Source organism: Symsagittifera roscoffensis, unplaced genomic scaffold (genome assembly GCF_963678635.1).
Source record: "Symsagittifera roscoffensis unplaced genomic scaffold, txSymRosc1.1 SCAFFOLD_291, whole genome shotgun sequence".
NCBI lineage: Eukaryota > Metazoa > Xenacoelomorpha > Acoela > Convolutidae > Symsagittifera > Symsagittifera roscoffensis.
The window spans coordinates 49,449-72,674 of record NW_026971629.1 but is presented as its reverse complement, the minus strand read 5'-3'; the positions used below and the strand labels follow the sequence as shown (position 1 = coordinate 72,674).

General features: G+C 33.2%; 1 protein-coding gene across 1 annotated transcript; it reads right to left on the bottom strand.

Moving 5' to 3' along the window:
- Nucleotides 1-19,281: 19,281 nt before the first annotated feature.
- LOC134856617 (uncharacterized) lies at nt 19,282-22,433 on the bottom strand (the record flags this gene model as incomplete). The annotated part of the gene is made up of 2 exons (XM_063872891.1): nt 20,229-22,433; nt 19,282-19,694 (listed from the first exon to the last, which is right to left on the bottom strand). Coding segments are annotated over exons 1-2 (1,875 nt in total), but the record flags the coding sequence as incomplete, so codon positions are not given.
- Nucleotides 22,434-23,226: the final 793 nt, after the last annotated feature.

Genomic DNA, 23,226 nt, shown 5'->3' with positions numbered 1-23,226 from the left:
AAACCTCATTCATCAATGCGCACATATAGCTCCAGGGATTATGAGATTAACAAAAAAAGCATTCTCCTTGTTAGTATAAATGGAAACCTAGTTAGGTTGCTCCCGGGCTACATGCAAAAGAAAGAAAAAAAAAGAAGATTAACAAATAGAAATTTATTTATTGTATTCAGAATAAAAATAACCCAACCCTCAAAATTATGAGGTTAATGGATTCGGAGCTTTTATTTAGGTCTGAGAAAATATCGTAAGTTTTGTTAGTTTGTTCACTTAAATGAATAAATCTAATTTTTTCGAGTTTTTTTAGGACAGCAAAGTCTAAATCGAGAGTAACTTAAAATAAAGAAAAAATTGGCTGCATTCGAATTAATTGTCTACAATTCGACCAATTTTCTTTGCAAAGCTTATTAAAGCAAATCGCTGTAGCTAATTTTGGTTTTAACAAAACTTTCCGCAGACAGTCTGTAGTCTTGTAATGAAAATTGACTGAACCGGTTTTAAAGTTTAACCTTTTCAATGAAAAATTATTTAGCACCTTCAGCATCGATGAGAACCCACACATTTTTACGAGATAATGGATTGAGCAAAAAGTGTACGTAGTAATTCAACTATACTGCTTGTATGACAGCGAAAGCCTTCAAAGTTCTATCTGTCATCTATTGTCTAGTCAGTGGTTTCCCCCCACCCGCTATCTAGTAATTTATTGAAAACAATTTTTGTAACCTATCCCAAGTTGCCCCAAGGTTGTAAGTTATAATCAAAAGTGGAATATCTCCTGTTTTTTTTTCTGGAGAAACAGTGATACAAAAAATAGGGAAAAGGTTTTTTATGCAGTTGTTTGCTCTCCCAATGTTTTTGTCTGTTGATCAAAACTGATTGTAAAAAGAACAAACCCTGAAAATTCAGAATGGTCATCCAGCTGTTGCCAATTAGTTTTCGGCAAATGAAAGATTAAAAAGCCAAAAATAAAGAAAACTGTTTTTTTTTCAGTGACTTTCTCTTTTTTCTCCCCGGGTCTCGAATAGTTTTTGGCAAAAAAAATAGCGTAAATCACCAGCAATGGACTTTGTTTTTGTATCTCTTCTTTTACCCAAAAAAGTGCTATAAATTTGAGTCGTAAAGAGAATTATTATGAATGATTAGCTCGACTCGAATCAGCTTGGAACAATTTTTGAATGTGCGCAATTGATTGCACATACGCTTTCATCATCATAGATAAACTCATGAAAGCACACATAAGTTAGTTCAGAACTCAAGGAAAAACCATAAAAACTACAACAAACAATTGCAAGTAAAATATATTTTTCATTTGAACTCAGGGAATCGATATCTTCATTAGCATATAAAAATGTTTTCTGAAAAATTTTATCTCTTAAACTGGTTTGAACGAAAAAAGCTAAACTTAAAGGCTCCGTTATTTTCCTTGATAAGGTAAAATAAATTTTTTTGTCAGATTCTTACACGCTTTCGAAATTTTTTAATCTGAACTAAAAAAATTGTAGCTTCAGATAGTTTGATTTTAAGTTAAACTCATTTCAGAATTGACATAATGAATAATCCAAACCCAATTTGCCTCAACATCAATGCGCAAGTAAATTCCAAATAAAACCAAACTTGACAAAATGCTTGGATCAAAAAGAAGCTGTGGATTTCATTAGCACCATCTTACTTACCTCAAGTATTTTTTGGCATGAAAGAAAAAAAAACAAAAACAAACCCAATATATGATAAGTTTACCTTATTATTCGGAATACTGCATTAAAAAAACTACAATACTTGATAAACTTCTTCGTCTATATTGCAGTTTAAATGGTCTTTTTGCGCAAAATGCTTAAAAATTTACACGATGTCAAAAGTCAATGATAGATCAGTTTGGTAAAATTGAGTTTTCAAACAACCAAAACAACAAATAAAAATTGTAGAAATTGAACAACTTATGATCTCAGCATATCGATATGTACAAAGAGATGTATGGTTATTCCGGTTATTTTTTGAAGATAATTAGATGAAAAGTTGTTTCTGAATTTTGGATTCACAATATAAGCTGAAATTAGTTTAATTCAAGCTGCCAGCAAAATGGATCAATTAACACTAAAAATACATATGAGCCGAACAAAATGGTAACAAAATTCATATACCTGCAATCAAAAGATAATAAGTTCAAATTAGCGTTAGAAAATTTTAAATAGCTGTTTGAATTTTGAAGGATTAACCTACAATGATGCGTTTATTTTGCAAGATTTTTCTCGTTTTTAGCGGTTTTAAAAATTCTTATCCGAAAAAACTTGGAAATTGAACAATATTGGAAAAAATAATCAATCCTTTTTAATCAGCCAAATGAAGAACGAAGTTGTAATTTAATACAAATTTATTAGCAGCGGCGGATTGACAGGACAAAAAACTGAGAAGTCTGCTATTGTTCCGACTTTCGATACGAAAGTAACGGCAAATTTGTGCTCGGGGTGGGTTTTTTTTTCTTCAGACAAATTTCAACTTTTTAACTAGCCATTTTTGACAAAACTTTTTACATCATTCAAAAAGCCTTGATGTCCTGAGCTTAAATTTGAAAAGATATTTCACCTTTGATTATTTTTCGTAAAGTTATGAGGGTTTAAAGATTGCCATTTTGGCCATTTTGACTATCTTGGGACAATTAACGCGCGGTTTAATTCGCGCTATTAACGCGTAAGCGGAGATTTAATCCGTCTTAGAAATTGTTCCAAATTGGTCGAACGAAGCTTATTTGCCATAATTGATTTGTTACAAGGAACGAAATCTATCCTTTTGTACTTTATATGGCGTGTGGGGTGATGATTTTCAGAAAAATTTCAAATTTTACAAAAACATTTTTTTTCATTTTTTTTTAAATTTTATTTAAGTTTTTTATGTTATTACTGCTCCATAAACCTTAAAAGGCAGTCGGAACATTCAGGGCTTCGCTCTGATACGAGCAGCCTTGTTTCTTATCAGGCGCGGTGTGTTCTTGTTTGATGATTTCATGAGTTTCAAAGCATCAACTTGGATTTACTGAAGATACAGAAAGCAAAACTCAATTTCTGAAGCTGTGTGAAAGCTTCGAAATTAGATTTAAACTTAACGTCTGGATCATAAATCAATATGAACGATCAATTTTAAAGTCTTGTATAAAATTTATCTCTATATAAGATCTAATGATCTAATGGTTGACCTCCATAGAAAAAGTATGCTCATCATACATTTCCATACACAAAATCTGCATTTAAACTGTTGTTTTCATGTGAAGTTTTTCTTAAAGTTGCTTACTAGATTTTTGAAATTTTGTTTTTGTGATTTTGACCAAAATGATTTTTTTGGGCTTCATATGAAACATGGGCTTTTTCATAGGATGAAACTCTGATTAAAAAAAATCGTACAAAAAAAAGACTAGCATTTTGCTATGAAAAATAAATGTTTTAAAATGTTTTTAAAATTTTTAAATTTAGTTAACCAAAATTTTTTATTTTTTTGATCGAAAAGTGAGTACTTCTTTATGGAAAAAAGTTGCTTACGAGCAAATATTGCTTCTGCTTTTTTTGTAGACAACTATGTAGTCTTGACGCAAATGTTTCTTGCAAAAACAACTAATTATTTTGTGTGAAGCCAGAGACCTTTTGTTTTCAAAAAACAGGCCACAGTTTTTTTTTATTGAATTAAACAAAGCACAACTTAATTAGTTCATCCCAAAAATCTTTTTCGGAATAACTTTTTGAAAATGCATTAAAATGACTACGATAACAAATCTTCAATTGTTGTTTATCTCTGAAATAATTGCCGGTCAAAATGAGTTTTTTGGGTATCAAGGGAAAGTTTGTTGGGTATCCCTTTTTAAATTACAAAAATTTGAGAAAACTTTTGAAAGAAAAATCAGTTTTTTTAACCACGAAAATGGCTGCAATTTCAGCTCTTAAGCTCTTTATCGATAAACGCAGCTGTTTTTCTGATGCATACTGATGCCTGATATTTGTGTTTTTGGATTTAGAGTTTTTGCCTCGCCCTCGCGAGAAACATGCACCAATCATAGTAAGCCAACAACAATCGAGTGTTTGATTGATAGCCTGGGCTGAGGTGCTCGATTCGGTAGAAAAAAATTAGTTGCAATTTTTTGACAAGAAATCCACCATAACGCATCTTCAGATTAACAGGACTGAAACAGGATGAAAACAGCGGTGTACAATCTTTCGATCTATTGAACGAAGTGCAAAATCAACCATGAAGAGAAAAAAAAATGAAATTTTTCGCAATTTTTTTTTCTGTTAGATTTTCAATCAAAAGATTTTCTGAAAATGATTTTGAGGTTTATATACAAAAAGCAATTGACCTCATTTTAACTAGAAACTATTTAATTCGCAGACATTTCCGGCTACAGGAAAAACTCAAAAAAGGTGTATGGATTTCATGAGCATTGAAACTCAAATTAATCACATCGCAAACTCGACAACTGTTAGATCATTAAGGGGGCAAAAACTGTTTCACTGCTGATAAAATGTAACTAGGATTTACTAAGGTAGGCGGATTTTTAAAAAATTTTCGAAAACTTTGACGACTTTTTTTAAGTCGACCAAATCGATTTTCCAAGCTCTTCTAGAGCAGTAAAAAGACGCTGTTCTGGCCAAACTTTCTGCGCCGCGGGCAAACTTTTGAAAAAACAGGCCAAAAAAGCCATTTTTGGGCACTTTTTGAAAATTTTGGGCACTTTTTGGGCACAATCGATTCGAAACAGTTTTTTTGAAGCAAAAAGTCCCATGCACGCAGATCTGAGTCAAAGCATGCAGATTTGAGTCAATGCAAGCAGATTCGAACGAAAATTTAAAAGGTACTGTTTACACTTGAATTGAAAACGAGTTCATCTTTTCTTGAAAGCTGAATGTTTTGCAAACAATTCAGGAGCGATCAAATCTTCACAAATTTGAACGATCGTAAAAATTCTTCTAATTTTTTGTTTGTCCTCATTAATTTATCCACATGTACAAAATACTGAATTCGAAAACCTTTGCTTTTTTTCACAGTTCCCAAACTCTCGAAAAAAATTGTATAATCATCCATATCTCCTAAACTATAAAATTCAAGAAGCTGAAGTTTTGCACCAAAATCGCCATTTTAAAATCTACTCCCGTTAGCATGCAACTGAGGGTTCAAAGTTTTCACATTTTTTATCAAAATAAAAAATAATTATAGATTCCAGATAATCAAACTATACATCTGGACTTGACCTTGAAAAAACTCTAATTCAAAACGTCTCCTAGACTTTTGACTAGATTGCCCATAACAGTCATGCTTTGCCTCGCCTTGCCCTGCAGTGCCCTGTCTTCTTCTACCCGTTATTACTGTGCGCTACCTTGCTATGCCTTAACAGCCCTACACTGCCTTTCCTTGCGCTGCCTTGATTCGTAATTCTCTGCCTTGATTTAAGTTCCTCTGCCCTCTCATTGCCTTGCGATGTCCTGTTACTCCATACTCTGCGGTATCATGCCTTGTCTCATGCTTATCCTGCTTGCTCTGCGCTGCCCTGTTTTGCCCTACGCTACATAACATTGCCTTGGCCCACCATGCTCGGCACTTCTTTGCCTTGCCCTTACGGTGCCCTGATTTGTAGTGCCCTGGTCATCCTTGCCTTGCACTGCATTGCCTTGCCTTACGCTGACCCGCCCTACCTTACGATACCCTGTGTTGCCTTGATGTGACCTGCATTTCTGTACCTTACGCAGTCCCTCCTTGCCTTGCGCCTCCTTCGGCTGCCCTGTCCCTCCTGCATTGCGCAACCCTAACTTACATTACGTTGTTCTGCCTTGCTTACCAGAACGCTGCCTTGCACTGCCCTGGTCCTATTTGCTTTCACTTGCCCGGCGTTACCCTTCCTTTTCTAGCAGTGTGCTGAAAACTGCACGAACAATCTGTCTAGATAGTTGACTTGACCTTAAATTATACTCAAAGCAAAATATCTCCAGATTTCGGATTGAAACAAGCCTCTAGGATATGCATGCTTTTCGATTATATGTTGTTAAAAAGGCTTTTATTTGACCATTTTAAGCGTAAACCATAATGTATGCTTTAGATTTTTTTGCCATGGAGAAGATAGTGTGTGAGGACGAGCTCTCACTGAACCTCTAGCTTGAGATCTACCTCAATCTAACCGATTTTGGCTGCAGTAGTGACTCTACGTGACAATCATAGGCGCGAAAACCGGCCTTGCGTCGCAAAAAAAAGAGACTTGATTATCAAAAATTTTCATTCTGGAATGTGAAGAAAAGAAAGAAACAAAAATGCTTCGATAGCCTGAGTAGCATTTCATAGAAGGTCTGCTTATCACACAAATCACACTAAATGTTCTTTTGAAATCAAAACAAATAACTTATTCACGAGTGAGGAGTGTAACAAGGTTTTATTTTTTTGTTGATTTGAAAGTAATGTTTTGTAAATTCAAAGTGTTTTTATAAATTATAATTGAGCAATGAATTATTGTTCAGGTGTTTTTAATACTTTTTTTCAGAAAAAAAACGTTAAGTGAGATTCAATTACTTTTCATAATCAAATACGAGTTAGAAAAGAAATTAATTACTCACAAGACGAGCTGTTTGCATCGTAAAGTTGGTCGTATACAAAGAGTTCAAATAATTTTTTTGGTGTCATTGAAAAAAGATGGTTTATTAACTGAGAATATAACTAAACCATATAATTTTATACTGAGGAATATTAAAACGTTGCAAATATAGTTTAACTATATTTGTGAAAAACGAGGACCAGCATATTGTAATGAGACTTCATTTTAGGTGTTAATGAACATGAATAACATGAAATAAACATAATGAAATTAAACATTTAATGATTACTTAAATGATTGAGAGTTTCTAATTAACGACCAATTTTTTCGACCCAAAATGTGCACCTACTTTAACAAGGCTAATTTAAGAACAAATGAACCCAATTTTGGGCTTCGAAGCCCTGAAAACTGACTTTAGATTATGAGAAGTTTTTAAAAGAATGAAGGAAAGCTTTCTAAAAATATCACTGAATGCGATAATAGATTAAAGTATCTTTTTTCAAACGGATAACAACACCAAAAGGTCGGTCAAGAAGTAAAAACAACATCAAATTAGTTTTTGAGTTAATGCTTTTTCTATAATAGTAAACTAGTTTGCGAAAAAGGATCAATTTGCTACAAATTTCATCCATAAAAATTCTATCTAAGAACACCAAAAAGGGCGGTTAGCTTTAATGCCTTTTTTTAGTTTTATAAATCATGAACAGTATTTGGACATTTCTTAGATGAATTCATTTCACGGGCAGAACATATAATTTTCATTTTTGAAAAAAAACCTTAATTTCAGAGATAACAAGCACAATTCAAGTTTAAACAGATTGGCAGATAAAAAGTTCAAAACAACAAAAATTCTTTCTAAAAATATCAGCAATGAGAATTTAGCTCGGAGGCTTATGAGATTAAAGAAAATGCACTTTTGGTGTCATGGGAATTTGGCGTAGGAAGAATTTTTTGGTATGAGGTAAAAGAAGACAAAAATCGATATAGGTAGAGACATTTGTTTTTAGTATTAAGCAAAAATTAGTAAGATCACTAGATTTTCAGCTAACTGATTTTCATTGCAGATGACTCATTTTTGACTCAAAATTCCTAGATATTGACGCAGAAAATAAATTAACAACACTGTGGTGGATTTTTTTCAAGAAGATCCGAAGGCTAGATTGTGAATAAATAACAAGGATAACAACAAAGAGCATGAAAAACATTTATGAACCAGTCTAGTTCAGGGACTTTTCTTTGTTACGTTCCGGCGGTAAAGCCTCATGGCTGCTTAATTTTCTTAAAATAAAAATAGACTTAAAAAAATAGTTCGAGCATTTTGGTTCAATGTTGAATAACAAGTTCAACAATTCAGTTTTGATGCAAAATCAAATGATTATCGTGGATGTAGAGCATAGAAAAAATATGAAATTGGGTTCACATTATGAAGCATCCCAATCATGAAAAAACAAAAATAACTTTTCGCAGACACGGTTCTTTATAAATTCTATTGATGTCTAAAATTAAATATGAATAACTTAGTTTAAAAAAAAACCTTGTAATAAACTCAGATAAAGCAATTTAAAAAAATTAAATCTTCACCAAGGGATAAAAAAAAGGATGAATTAGAAAAAAGTACCGTTGAGTTAATTCTTAAATGCGCCGAACAAATTAGCTTTTTCAAAGCTTTTTCAAAACAAAAAGAAAAATATACAAAGAAAGCTACCAAAAACCTTTTTACAGCTTTTTTGCTGTCATAATAACTAAACGTTAAGTATGCAAACATTTGTACAAACTTGGATAAAAAACAAATGTGTGAAGACTCTACCCAAAAAAAGTTACAGCAATTTGATTGCTACCAAAACCTAGAGGAACATTTTTTTTTTGTAGCTTTGTAGGCATCGATTGATAACATCTGAAAAATGCTAATTTTGCGATCGAGCAACAAAAATATACCCGGAGCATTCAGAGCCCATTAAACGCAGTTGTCATCATTATAAACTTGATTTTGTTTGTAAGCCTGACATCATCAAATGATACTACCACCCTTAATCAGCTTGGGATTCGAAGGTGCTCCCCTACTTTTGCCGACTTTTACTTGTCCTAAAACGGTCGAGCAATTTTTATTTTGAATATTTGAGTGAAAGGATGTCCGCTTTTCTATTTGTTCGACATTCATTGTTCGGATTTGCTCGTCTTGTTCCGCTTTATCGGACATTATTCGCATTTGTCCGTGTTTGTTCAACTTTGCGTGTAAAGGATCGACTTAGTGCGACAAGGTTCAGTCTTAAATTACTTAGGTCATTTTTAACGCTCGGATCAAGGTCGTGGTTTTATGTTCAGGCCGCTTGATTTTTTTATTATTATTATCATTGTATGTATGTATGTATGTATGTATGTATGTATGTATGTATGTATGTATGTATGTATGTATGTATGTATGTATGTATGTATGTATGTATGTATGTATGTATGTATGTATGTATGTATGTATGTATGTATGTATGTATGTATGTATGTATGTATGTATGTATGTATGTATGTATGTATGTATGTATGTATGTATGTATGTATGTATGTATGTATGTATGTATGTATGTATGTATGTATGTATGTATGTATGTATGTATGTATGTATGTATGTATGTATGTATGTATGTATGTATGTATGTATGTATGTATGTATGTATGTATGTATGTATGTATGTATGTATGTATGTATGTATGTATGTATGTATGTATGTATGTATGTATGTATGTATGTATGTATGTATGTATGTATGTATGTATGTATGTATGTATGTATGTATGTATGTATGTATGTATGTATGTATGTATGTATGTATGTATGTATGTATGTATGTATGTATGTATGTATGTATGTATGTATGTATGTATGTATGTATGTATGTATGTATGTATGTATGTATGTATGTATGTATGTATGTATGTATGTATGTATGTATGTATGTATGTATGTATGTATGTATGTATGTATGTATATATGTATTTATGTATGTATGTATGTATGTATATATGTGTGTGCGTGTGAGTATGTATGTATGTATACAGGTTACTGTGTTCGCGGTTTAATTTTCATCTTTAAATGATCACTGTTTGATTAATTTGATTGATGAATATTTGTTGCGTTTGTTTTTTGGCTTTCTGTTTTTTTGATGACTTATTTGTCGTTTACTTGTGAAACTTGCAAATTTTTGACGTTTCGACCATGTTTAATGTGTTCTCATGGCTGTTCGGTATAAAGTAAGCAAATAGTACCGAACAAATTCTTTATTTCTGGCAAGATATACTCAATTTCTAATCTAAGTATCTGACCAAAAATTGTATTTGAAATGTTTAAATAAAGCTTCAATTTTCTTCAAACTTTTTTTCCTGATGATATTTCTGATCAAAAACTACCTAAATCTAGGTTATTTCTAGCTAAAAATTCTCCTGGTAGCGTTCAAACCCCCTGATCTTACGTTAGCTAGACGGTTGTAAAAACCACTCGGCCACATTTCCTGTCTTTATCTCTTTTATTAGTTGTAGAAACCTTATACAAAGTAATACTTGTTATAACAAGTGATAAATTACATTGTATTGCCACGACTATTGTGTATACTCAAAAAATGCATAAGAAACGTTTATCTCGTTGCAGTTGAGCATTGGACTGATTTTTAGAAAAATCTTTCTAGAAATTGTATATTTCAAAAATTGGTTGAGAAATAACAGGTTTGTATACAGGAAAAATAAGGTTAAATTGTCTATAAATCTTTTTACCCATTTTAGAAGATTTTGGTGGGTACGGGAATTAATTTGGTCGTACTATTTGCGGATTAAAAATATATAAACACTAGATTGGTTTGCAAATTGCATCTTTTTTTTCTACCATTTTTCGATTAAAAACCTTCATAAAGTTTCAAATTACACTTTTTTCCACTCATGACTCGATCCTATTCGGCTCATGCTTCTACCGTAGTATGATTTGACCCCGTTCGATTCATGTGTTTCCCCGTTCGACCCATGATTCGATCCGTTTGGACCATGATTCGACCCCGTTCGACACAAGATTTTTCCTGTTCGACCCATGATTCGACCAAAGGCCACCCATGATTCGACCATGTTTGGCCTTTGATTCGTCTCTGTTTGAATCATGATTCCACTCTATCGACCTTTTTTGACCTGATAATTTGACCCCGTTTGACCTGATGATTTGACCCATCTTTGCCCATGATTTGACCCTGATGTTTTGCCCATGATCTGACTCTGACCGACCAAGGCCTTTGTTTGACCGTCGTAATTTTTGGTCGAAAAGCGGACACCGTGCAATCGCTCCGTCGAATCATGTTCCAAGCAACTCAGCCTAGGTGCTCAATATTAGTTTATTAACTTTCAAGCTTGACTTCAGCTCGAGCAATTGTTTTGCCACGCTAATTCAGAAAATCCTCGAATTACGGTGAATTCCATGTTCAGAAGATCAAAATAAAAAATCAAATCAGTTAGTTTCTTTTAGTGCCCGCGCGGTCAAGTCTCAGAAAACTGAAGCCGCAATTTCATAAAATATATTTTGACCTTTTAGTGCCGAAAGTTTTTGTTGGCGCTTCACTTCAAAAAAGTAGTTTTATCTGCATTTTGTAACACATGTACAGATATTTTTCTTTTCAATTTACTATGCAAGAAAAAAATTTAATGATTTATAAAAACATAGCTAACAGATAATTAGAAAATTGTGAAGATTATTATGGATAATAAAACAAAAAATACATTTTTGGTTTCTTTAATCTAAGTTTCAAAGAAAAGTAAATTAGCAACATCACACTCTTTCTTGAAAATCATCCTTCGAACGCTATTTAAGTACAAACTGACTTTCTGAAAAATCTAAATTTCAAATATTAAATTTTTTGCCTGAAAAATTGAATAAAAATTATCTGCAACAAATTTTAATGAACTAATAGTTAATTGGAGCAAGATGTCTTTTAAGTCAATCAAAAGCATTTTAATTTTTTTAAAAATCTTCAACCTGTTAGAAAAAATGAGAAAATTTTTTTTTTTCAAAAATATTCTTTTTTTCATATCTCTCCCAATTTTCCGTAAATTCCTTTAGTTTTCAGAATAGAAAGCCAGTTGTCCCACCGAACAAAAAAAAATTTTGTCACTTTCTTTGAATGTCGGAACAGAAAACCAGTTGCCAGATTTACCAGTAAAATTAAGAAGAAAAAAAGTATAATACGTACCAGGCGCAATGAGTTCATCTTCATGTTGATAAAATGCTAATCTATTTATGGACCGACTTCAATTTAGACACATTTTTAGACAGCATTCAAGAATTGGCGAAAAATTCACCGGCTTCTTCTTGAAAACAAAATGGATAAAAAATGACTTTTTAACGAGTTATTAACTTCTTAAAATAGATATATTGACTGAAATTATCTCAAATGAGCGGTGTGTTAAAAATGTCCAAAGCGTCAAAAAATCAATGTGACCTGTACGCATTGTTTCATTCTTTTCTGTTTGATAAATGAATCTCAAATTGGTGAAAATTCCCCAAAAACAGAAGGAAAACTCGTAATTAAGCACCAATTTGATCTTCTTCAAAGCATTAAATTGTTTGGTTTAGTGCACAAAGTGAACAAATACTGAAACAAAAACAGCTTTACCTAACCTACTGAAGAACCAGTGAGTAAAAAAAATACTTTAAAGTGTCAACTTTGATCAATATTTTTATCCAAATGATCCAAAGGTGAAAGAAAAAAAACAAAATCTAATATGTTTCCACTCTATTTTCTCTCCTTTTTGACAACCAACAAATAAACCAAATCAATTGTTAAAATTCCAATTTCAGCAGAGTAATCAACAGTTTGCTCATCGGTTTATTTCAACTAACAAAAAACATAATTTCAGCTCTTCGCGGTAAGCTTCCCGGGTCGAGGTGCCCACTTTATGCTACAATTGCCTCGTTAAAAATTGGTATCTTGTGACCGTGTTCCACTGAAATTCAGTATATTTCGACCGTGCTTGACCGAAATAATTGTGCTCCACCTTGCTCGACCCAAGCAAGCATGTTTTGAACGTGCTCGACCGTACTCGACTAAAAAATCGTGCTCAACCATGCTCTACCCAAGCAAAATATGTTTTGAAGGTGCTCGACCGTGCTCGAACACAAAAGTTTGCTCAATCGTGCTCGACCCAAACAAGATTTGTTTCAACTATGCACGACCCATTTCGGACATGTTTCGACTTTGAAACATCATGAGGTATCTAAATTTAAACGTTGTAATTTATGCATTACGGGTAACATTTTATGATGCTTTTTAATAGAATGAAATGATTAGATTTATTTGCGATTCAAATTCCCTGTAAAGATGAACTATTTTTGCGCTCTTTTTATTCATCTTTTGAATACTGTTTTGCAATTTGAGTCGAAACAATTAAAAAAAAGTTGATATTTGGAAGAAATTTTTGTTAATGACTCTTTGTAAATTACCGCGAGACAATCAAAATTTTTCGACCATTCTCGAGGTATATTTCGAACGTGCTCGACCGTACTTGAAGTGTGTTTCGAATTTGTGCTCGACCCAAATCCCTGTCTCGACTTTTTGTTTTCGGTCGAGCACTGACATGTGCTCAATTTTGAAGGTCAAAACATGAGGTAATCCTCTCTACCAGGGCTATTCTGGGCCGTGAGTAAAATTTTTTAACATATTTTTTATCATAAGTTTTTAATCATAGTTTTTTAGTAATTAGAATTTTCATGAGATTTTTGTAACAACGTTTCCAGGAAATTGGCTTTAAGATATGAGAATTGAATAATCTATAGTCAATTTTCTTATTTGAGACCCAGTTACGCTTCAAACCGCGTACTGTAGTCAAAACTTTCTCATAAGTTGCAAAAGCCGTCCATTTTCACCACTTTTGAAAATCCTTCAATTTTACCGATGTTATTTTTAAAAGTAAGCAGAACTGAAAATGCAATATTTCAAACTGACTTTGCCAAACAAATTAGTGCGCGTATAAAAATTGGAAAATTGGATAAAATTTATTTTTGACTAGGAATTTTTCAGAATAACTTGATAGTTAAAATTTTTTTTTTGCAACAGATTTTTTTTAGGAATATCAATTTTTTGGAGTACTGAGCATCATGGCAAAACATTCACTTTCAGTTAGTCCGATTGCACTTTGTTATGGTAATGATCGTGTATGTCACATGACTTTTGAGCTCAGATCTAATGCATCAACCTGATGAAATTGCCGCCACCAGTGGTATTTCGTGGAAAATTCAGATGCATTCCCAAAAAAAACAAGCTGGATTTAACAAAATAAGTCTCTCTGCCTTTCACAGGGAACGATATGATTTTGCAACTACCTCAAAAAAACATCGTAAAGCTTTTCGTTCAATTTTTAAAACAGCCATGATTTTCACTTATTGCATGTATTGCAATAACAGACAACTGTGAACAAACTTTTCTCAGGTAGCTAGAAGCCAAACTGTGTAATGCAGCTGGTGGTGCTGTTGGCATTTCTATTATATTCCCGCTACTAACTAGGGTATTATTAGTCATTTTAAACCAAACGACCTCGAAGTGTAGTAGGAGTTTAAGCGAGACTTGAGGTAACAAGTTAAAATTTCCAAGTAGAGTTTACATAATAAATCAATGAAAATTAAAAAAAACTTGGGACGTTTTTTTGTCGGCACATGAAATGTTAAGTTGATTCTAGGCAAAAAAAAATCAAAGCAGCGAGCAAAAATCAAAGTAATAAGCTAGAATTTGAGCTCTATTTAGCACTATGTTTTAATTGACTTTTGTCTCTGGGTTCCTGGATTCTAAAACAGGAAAAAGATTTTAAAAAGTTAGCCTTATTGCTGACTTTACAAAAAAGATTTATCCAGTCTTATCCCGGAATCCCCAAAATCCACATTTTGACCTCGTAGTGAATACGCAGATTCATACATCTTTTTTAAAATAAATGATTTGGAACCTAGAATTTGAAAAAAAAATAAGCAGAAACCAAAATTGCTTAAAAAATGGAAAATAACATATAAGATATAAGAAGGTATCTCGTCCATTTTTTGCTACTCTTTGAATCTGGGCAGGCCTGTTTTTCTTGATAAAAATTGAAATTTTTCAATGTTTGTTAGAAAAAATATCCAAGAATGACTCAAAATAATCCTTACGCTCTTAATAACCCTTAAATATTCATTGAGGACCCAAATCGGGCTTAAAAATTGTGTGTCATTTTTTGTGAAGGAAAAAATTTGTTCAATCAAAAAATCTAAGGAGATCAAATGATTTAATCAAACCTGCTGCGAGGGTCTTGTCTCGAACTTGTGAATGCCAACCATGTTTTTGCACTTTTGTCTTCTTGTGCTGGTGACGTAAGAGTTGAAAAACGGTGACCAACTTGTAACAGATGTTTCAATGCAAAAAAGAGAAGAAAGTGGACAAAATTGGAAAATTTAAAACGAGGTTGAAATAAAATATCAGTAAAAAGTCATTCAAAACTTTAACAGTAAGTAATTTAAAACTTGTGAATTGGCCTTTCTGAAAATTTGTTCGCCTTGTAATTCTTTTTCCCACAAGTTGGTATCGGCAATCGTAACAATTATATTTCACATTTTCAATTTGTTTCTCTTTTGAGGAAATCCAATTAAGTGAAACAATTTTAACATAATGAAAAGAAAACTTTATTTTCTAACGCGGTATGGATTTAGCTTATTTTTGACTAAGGAAATTGAATTAAGAATATGACAAAGGCTTTTCATCTTTTTCGCGAAGTTCCAATGAAAACAATTTGTGTCACCTAGGTGACTTTTGTTCTTGCTTGAGCTGAAATGTCAGCCCATAATTGTTATATTTCAAAAGTAAATCTCAGTCCATTTAAATGGTTTGAAACTCAATTACCAACGTGCCAAAATCGGTCAAACATGGTCCAGTGTATTTTCTGAAATCATCAACTGAATTAAGGTAAATTTCTGATTGCGGCCATTAAAACAAATTACCCTTAACTTCGGTCGAGGATGGAAATTTAATTTTATAGTTCATTTTTTATTTCGGGATGACCCAATTTAAAACCTACTGAATGTTTTTATTTTGTATAAAATCTCATTTCCATGATGATTTTTAAGAGTTTTTAATTCGGTTTTAAATGTGTTTGCTGAAGTGTAAATATCCCAGGAGTTGCAGAAGTTATCCCAGAGAAAAACTTATCCCAGTATTTTTGCGGGCTAAAATTATTCCAGTTAATCTCAAAGCAATGTAATTAATACCAACAAACCTGTTCAAGAGATCGCTCCGATTTCTTAAAGCTAGTTCCAACCATATCGTAGTGTCACAGCTTCTCCTTTTTGGGTTTGCAAAAGAAAAATTTATGGAAATGCCAACATGAATCAGACAAACCTTTCAAGCCAAATAAATGTCAAATTTAGGTTCAAAAAAGATAATTTTTTCTTACTTTGCGTAAGGGCTGAAAATTAAGCAAATTGAAATTTGATCTTTTTGTTTCCTTTTAGGGGGTGATTTTTAGCGACGATATTTTTGATCAATTCCTCAAGTTTGATCTCCGTCAATCAAAAAATGAATTTCATTGTTTAGAAAAAAAATAGTGCGATATTTGCCAAAATTAGTTAAATTAATCAAATGAGTTTAGCAATAACCAAGATAAAATAAAAAGTTGGTGATAGGCCAACAAGCCGAAGGGCCAACAAATCGAAAAAAAAGATTAACATTCCAACAAAACGGAAATAAATATTGTTATGCAACATAACAACAGATTGTCATTGTTGTTATGCAATTGTTACGTAATTCTGATGTAACTTGCGTAATTCTAATGTAATTTCAGCTTCAAGTTATTTTAATTTCGGTGGTATTTAGATATGGCGGTTTGTTGAACAACAGTCAAAAACTGAAGATCGCGTAAATTCAAAAAGTTTCTGACGATTAGAATGAGCTGACACATTTTGTTACTAAAAACTCATCAAATCTTCTGCAGTTTGACCTTGTGACCCGCCAATGTTTACCCTCTTTGATTTCAGTTTATGTTCTTTTGTTGTTTTTGTTTGTTCCAATCAATATCAAAAAACTACAAAAGCCAATTATAAAAAAAAAAATTGGACAGCGCCTGTCAAAAATGCGTAATTTTAAATATAAGTTCTTTAGAATGCCCTGAAATGTTGTTTTCTGCAGCTTTTCTCAAAAGACTTGAGAAATTGACTTGTTTGACCTTTGAAAACCCCAAATCTTTGCCTGCTTCCCCTGGTAGTTTATCAAATCAATTTTCCCAATTTTTATGTTTTAGGTTAATTTAGCAATTATTCACATACGTTTTAACTTTTTACTGAAGGTAATTGCTCTTTCATAAAAGAAGAAGAATGAGGAAGAACATTTTTGAAAATTAAAATTAACTTTGAAATAAAACAACACTTTTTGAATGAATAAACGTTTAAGCATTTTGAATTCTTTGATTGATTTTTTATCTTGAAAAGATTCTATGGATGGAATTTTTTGTGATATTTGCACAGTCACCTGTCTTTGTTTTAATTAAAATTCATTTCGGCTTGACTTGAAAAAAAAATTCCGTTGAATGATAGAGATGGAATAAGTGTTGTTGTATTCTAACTAAATGTAGGTTGCAATAGAACAGTTTTTTGCAAATCAAAATGTGTAACAAAAAATTGCAGAAAAACTCAAGATGTGGAGCTTGATTTGAAGCAAAAAAAATCAAAGCTGACGATTTTTTAGCTTTTTGTCTTCAATAATTTTAGCAAAAATTTCAGAATACTAGAAATGAATTATAAAACTTTAGGAATATTTTTTTGATTTTTTTAATGTGCAAAATAAACAGAAGATTGTTGAACATACGACTCAGTAAGCCTACTTACGAAACACACATCGAAGTTTTAAATTAGTACATTTCCAGTTAGTTTTTTCACGAATGATGAACAGGAATTTTATTTTGTTATACGTATCTCATTGTGATTAGTTGAAGTATAGTTAGGGATGTACATTTTGAAAATATTCTTGTTTGTTAATATTTTTAAAAGAAGTCATAACCCAATCTTGAAACGGTGAATAAATCAAGTATTGTGAGTTTTTTGTTTTCAAAATTAATATAGTCAAATCATTCAGTTAGGTGTATTGTAACCTATTTTCTAAAAAAATGATAAACATGATTTAAGTTACTGGTTTTTGCTATGGCATGGGAGGCAACAGTTTTTGTTCTGCCTTTCTAGTGATAGCCCGCCATAGTTACAGTTTTTTAACAGGTTTCAAACTGAATTTTTTAAATTGTTGTAGCTGAAATCCATTTTGTGAACCTAGAAGTTTCACGTGGCACCCCTTTTGCAGACGAATTTGGTCAGTCTGTTTTAGATCTGAAGCTAGAGGTAAAGTGAGATCTCATTTTCAAACACTATCATTGTTATGACAAGGCATCAAGTGCACAATCTGGCTCTCAAGATAAACGTGCTTTCACCTCCGTGCTACGTTTATCTTATGAAAGCTTCTGACTTACTCAATATTTGCATTAGTGTTAACCAAGAGAATTAAAAATGTGGCCTATCAACAGGGGCGGATTTGAGGGGGGGGGGGGGGGGGGAGGTCGAATTTTCCCTCAGGGATTCGACCCCCTAACGACCCAAAGGATCCCATCTTTGAACTATTTTGAACTTGGGCGCCAATAGATACTTATTTTAACGCGGGAGCGCGCGCCAAAAAACGCGATTTTTTTGCTTAAATTTTTCCAAAAAGTGCCCAAAAAAGCCTTTTTGGCCTGTTTTTCTGTTTCTTCTAAAGTTTTGCCTGCGGCGCAGAATTTTTGGCCAAAACAGTTTGTCGACTTTAAAAAAAGTAGACAAAAATTCGAAAGTTTTTGAAAATCCCCCCCCCCCTCGTCGAGAAAAGCCTAGATCCGCCCCTGCCTATCGTCAAATCTGAAATTTATTATATTAACCGACAAATTGAAGTATGTTTACTGACTATTCCATAATGTCATGATAAATTAGTTTTCAAGAAAAACCATTTCCAATCAAATTTAATCAAAAATTATCTTAACTGTTTCTTTGGATTTGAGTTTGCGATTTTCGCGAACATCACAGATATTTGGCTGCTATCGACGTTAAAGTCTAGCGACACTAATTCGTTGCATGGCTTCTTATCACAGATATGTGTGATCACGTCGTCCTTTTCAAATAAGTTTAAAATATGTTCACATAATTAGAGCAAATAGTATCAAAACTATAGGTAGTTTCAAATGCTCCTATGGCTTAATATAAAATACCACTTACTTTTTATCTAACGCATTGCAGCAATCAAACTATCAAATTGAGCAGCTGGCTCTTTATTTTCAGCGAAGAAAAATGATACAAGGAAAAAACTAAAACCTTTGGATTTTTTTCGCAAGTTTTTTTTTCAACGTTTTTGAGAAAAGATGGCAAAAACTAGAATTCCAATTTAGAAAATTTTACTTAAAAAACGTGTTTCCATCTACTTAATTGCCAAAATCGAACTAAAAATAACAGCTATGCACCATTATAGACTGATGTCATTGTATGTCAAACCTGCCTTTTCTAAGCAAGACAGAGAGAGCTTTAATAGGAAAACTGATCACACTAGTTCAAACGACGAGTCTTTGTGAGCGCTGTTTTTGTGATAGAAAAAGCTGAATCCAAAATTTTCCCTATCTTCCTCAATTTAACAGTAAAAATAAATTAACCGAGTCCCCTAAAATTTATCTCTGTTAGTATAACATCTAACCTGTTCTGTAGCATTCGAAATCGTTCTTTCAATCTGATTTCGATGTCTTAAACTTTCTCCTCTACTCAGATTTCCCAGTGAATTTTGAGAAGAACCCACCGCACTTTGAAGCGGGTTAGCTCCGTGGAAAACTCCCGCGCCCTCCAGGATTTTTCCAGAGTTTTGGTGTCTCGAGCTTGGTCCAAACTGTTTATTCAAATCATTGATTAATTCACGCCGAAATGAATTTTGTGGTGATCTTTTTAGACTGATTGAGTCGCGAATTAAAAGCTGACCGCTGCCAGAAAAATAGTTCCTTTGTTCCAAATTCTTGTAAGAAGCTGAGACAATCCTATTATTTAATTTTCCCCCTGTCAATATTGGACTTTTAAGAAAGATTTGGGGATCAAAATCTGCTAATTTAACTCCGACACCTGCGAGAAATCGTCAAAATCACAACCGGCTGATGAATCAATTTTTCTTCTGACATTCTTTCCTGATTTTAAGCAGAGGTTGTTCATCTTTTTGTCGTTTTGTTTTTTGTTAAATAAATTTTTTGGTCATTTCAGTAATTTTTACCATAAACGAAGGACTTAACGATCAATTTTTGTTCTGACTTAGTAATTTTGGATCTCTTTAACTATAAACCCTATCTAACAACGATTTGCCGTGCCTATAAAAAAACTAATGCAATGGTTAAGCATGAATGAATTTGGTACATAACAACGAACCTTTACCCTCACCCTTCGCAAAGGGGCCGGGGAATTGTCAATGGATCAGCATTTTTTTTTGAAAAAAAAATTTAAAGCCGTCTCGTCTGTCTATCCTTTTTTTTATACCCTTTAATTTTTGAAACAACTTTGAAAATTTAGCATCCCTTTATCACTTTTTCAAAGAAATTGTTGTAAAAGTGAAATATCAGCAACATTTTGTGCACGCTATTTTGACGATCTCTATGACGTGCAAACCTGTATTCGGAGAATAATAGGATGAATAGTGATTAATTCCAGCTTGTCGATAACCAAAATAACCAGACTTTCTAGGCTGGCGAACAGACCTTGACCTTGTTTTCCAGCCTATATTCGGACTGTGTTCCCGGAATAAGGCGCGGTTATTATGTTTCCCAGTAAAAGGCGAAGCAGACCCAATGTTATAACTAGTAATAATATTACTTCTATCTCGGTCGCATAAACTTGAGTTTGACGGTTGTAAATTTGGGTTTGTATTTGAGACTGTGTAGCTTCGGTTTAAAGGGCGTTTACAGCTAACTTCTGATTTCAAATTAACCGGTTTACTTGAATTCCCAGAATTATCCGAATTGTTTAAATCTCGTTTGATGTCAGAAGCTTTCAGTTTGGATTTAGTTGAGCCGGATTTTTCAATTTGAGAGAGGCTTTCGGGAGAATCTGTTATCCGCTTCTGTTCCGAAGAATTTGTCGTAAATACGCTGTTTCCAAAAGGCTTCCGGCTTTTGTTAGCTGAAACTTTGACGGAAGAACTTGGTTTGTTCTTATTGTATTGAGAAAAAGCCCGCTCTAGGGTAACTGGAGCGTCCAATCTACTGGGTACGATTTCGGGATCAACTGAAATTATAACTGACAATGGCCGGTTGGGCTTGATAATTTCACTGTTAGTTTCATTTTTGAAACTGCTGCAAGGTTTTGAAAGTTTCCCAGCATTTGAACTGGCTGGTAATAAAATATAACTTTTACCAGGGGACTTATAACTTTTACTTAGGCTTTGAGATTCATTTTCTTCGGGGTTTGCAAACAAATCTAAATCTTCGCTCAATTTTTCTTGTATTATATGAGCTGAAACTGTTTCTTTAGGCAAAGAATTTCTAGGAAATTGATCTGATTCTGTAAATAAAACGTCTAAGTTTTCGCTGTCATTTTCTCTGATTTTATCTGGACTATTCTGTGAAACCCAATTTTCACCTTCGAAGGTTAAAGATTCACTATCTTTTGAAAGACTTTCACTATCCTGCTTAAGTGATTCTTGGTGAATTAGCTTAACAAGTTTTCTTCGTGGCGTTCTAGGTTTTTCCGGAGTTTCGGACTTGTTTTTGAAGTCGTAATATTCTTCTTCTGAGTTAGACTGATCCACTGAAAAACTCGATTTTGACAGCGGCTTCTCAGAAATTTCACAATCTTCCCGATTCGGTTCACGTGTATTTTGGTTGTTCAAAATAAGCGTTTTTGAGGTCGTGTTAGGAGTTTCAATAAACGTTCGCAGATTTTGGTTTGAACTATTAATGGCTCGAGGATTTTCATTTTTGCTAGCTAATTCTCCCTGCTCTGTAGCATCTGTACTTTGAGAGGTCAGAATTAAACTTGTATTTTCATAATTTGGCTTGCAATCACTTGTTCTGAACTCTTTGCTACTTTTATCCGCAAATTTGTCTGAATTATACTCCATTTTTCTGTCCATTTTTCTATTTATCCGACCGAAATTGTTTCACGACTTCAGAACTTCAAAATTAAATCCACAGAATTCTATCAGAATGTTTTCATGCCAAATTTGAGGATTTCATGCCGACAGTTTCTGTAAACAAAAACATAATTTGAAAGGCTGACTGTCCGAGCTAATTAGCGTCGCAGGTGATTTTGATAAGAATATTTGGGTTTTAAAAACAGTAATAATCGAAAGGTTTGTTGTTAGCACACCAAAGTCAGACCAATTGATTAAAATAACATAAAAGAACCGGTAAATTTTTATTTAACTTTAACTACACTTGCTAAAAAAATTCAATGCACAAAAGAGAATCCTGTTTTTGCAATAATTTCTATTTTGATTAAAATCTCAGCATAAATTTTCTTACGAATTGCTCGACAGTAGCTCGTAAAAAAAAATAATGAAATCAAAATCCGCCATTGCAGTTAAAAGACAAAGATTACTTTTGAAATTATTTATAAAAGGCGCATTATAAAATGCAAATTTACTGAAGCAGAAACTGCAGGTTAGCTGATTTAAGAACCCTGACACTAATGACCGGCTAAGCTATATCACTCGCTTGTTTGTTTTTTTTTTCCTTTTTGGTTATTTTTGGGTAACAAAGGATAATTGGGAGAACCTGCTGTTCAAAAGACACCAAAAAAGATCAAAATCTAATTTTAAAACACCGGGGAGGATTTGAGACACCAGGCCACGACATGTTGGGATGCTTCATTAAATTTAATGTCCTCTTTTTGCAACCAAACAAAAATCGCTTCTATCTAGTGTGTTTTTATGACAGGCGGTAGCATTTGGCCAAGATTTCTGTATCTTAATTTTTATGATTCAAGTTTAACCAAAGCAAGTGGATCAAAACAGAGGAAATTATCTACGGTCCGTTATATGACTTCATCAGTCTGGAGAAACAAATAATAGAAGGGGGAGTGTGGATAGACAAAGAAAAAATATATGCTCATCCAAAGACATTGATCATTAAAACTTGGAAATCAATAGTATAAAATTGCTAAATCAGCCTTTTGAAACAATAGTTGGGTTTGTTGTAATTTTGAGACACAGAACAGAGAAAAATTCTTTCTTAAAAATAAATTTTTTTCACAGTGCGTCAGTCGATGCATAACTAATTTTGAGGTTTTTGAGGAAAGAAATTTGGTTTTGATTTATTTAACGAGTTATATTTCAAAGTAGTTGATGAATGGCGTGCGTTTCCACAAAATGCAGAGGGAGTGAGTTATTTCAAAGAAGTTTTTGTCAAATTTCATTTCAAAGTGGCCAGCAAGGATGTCACGCTGATTGAGTGCCGCCGCCAAAATTTATTTTCCCTGTCGCGCCAGGAAACCACTGACTGTGATCCCATCAGGGAAAACAAGGAGACCAACTGGGTCTTATTGCAGGAATAGGAAGACAGGTTGTGATGTGGCAAATAGGAAGTGGGAGGGGTTGATGGTTGATGGTAGTGACGGAGGATGGTAGGGGAACTAGGTTTGGCGTCCTAGGTATTGTGAGCCCTGATTC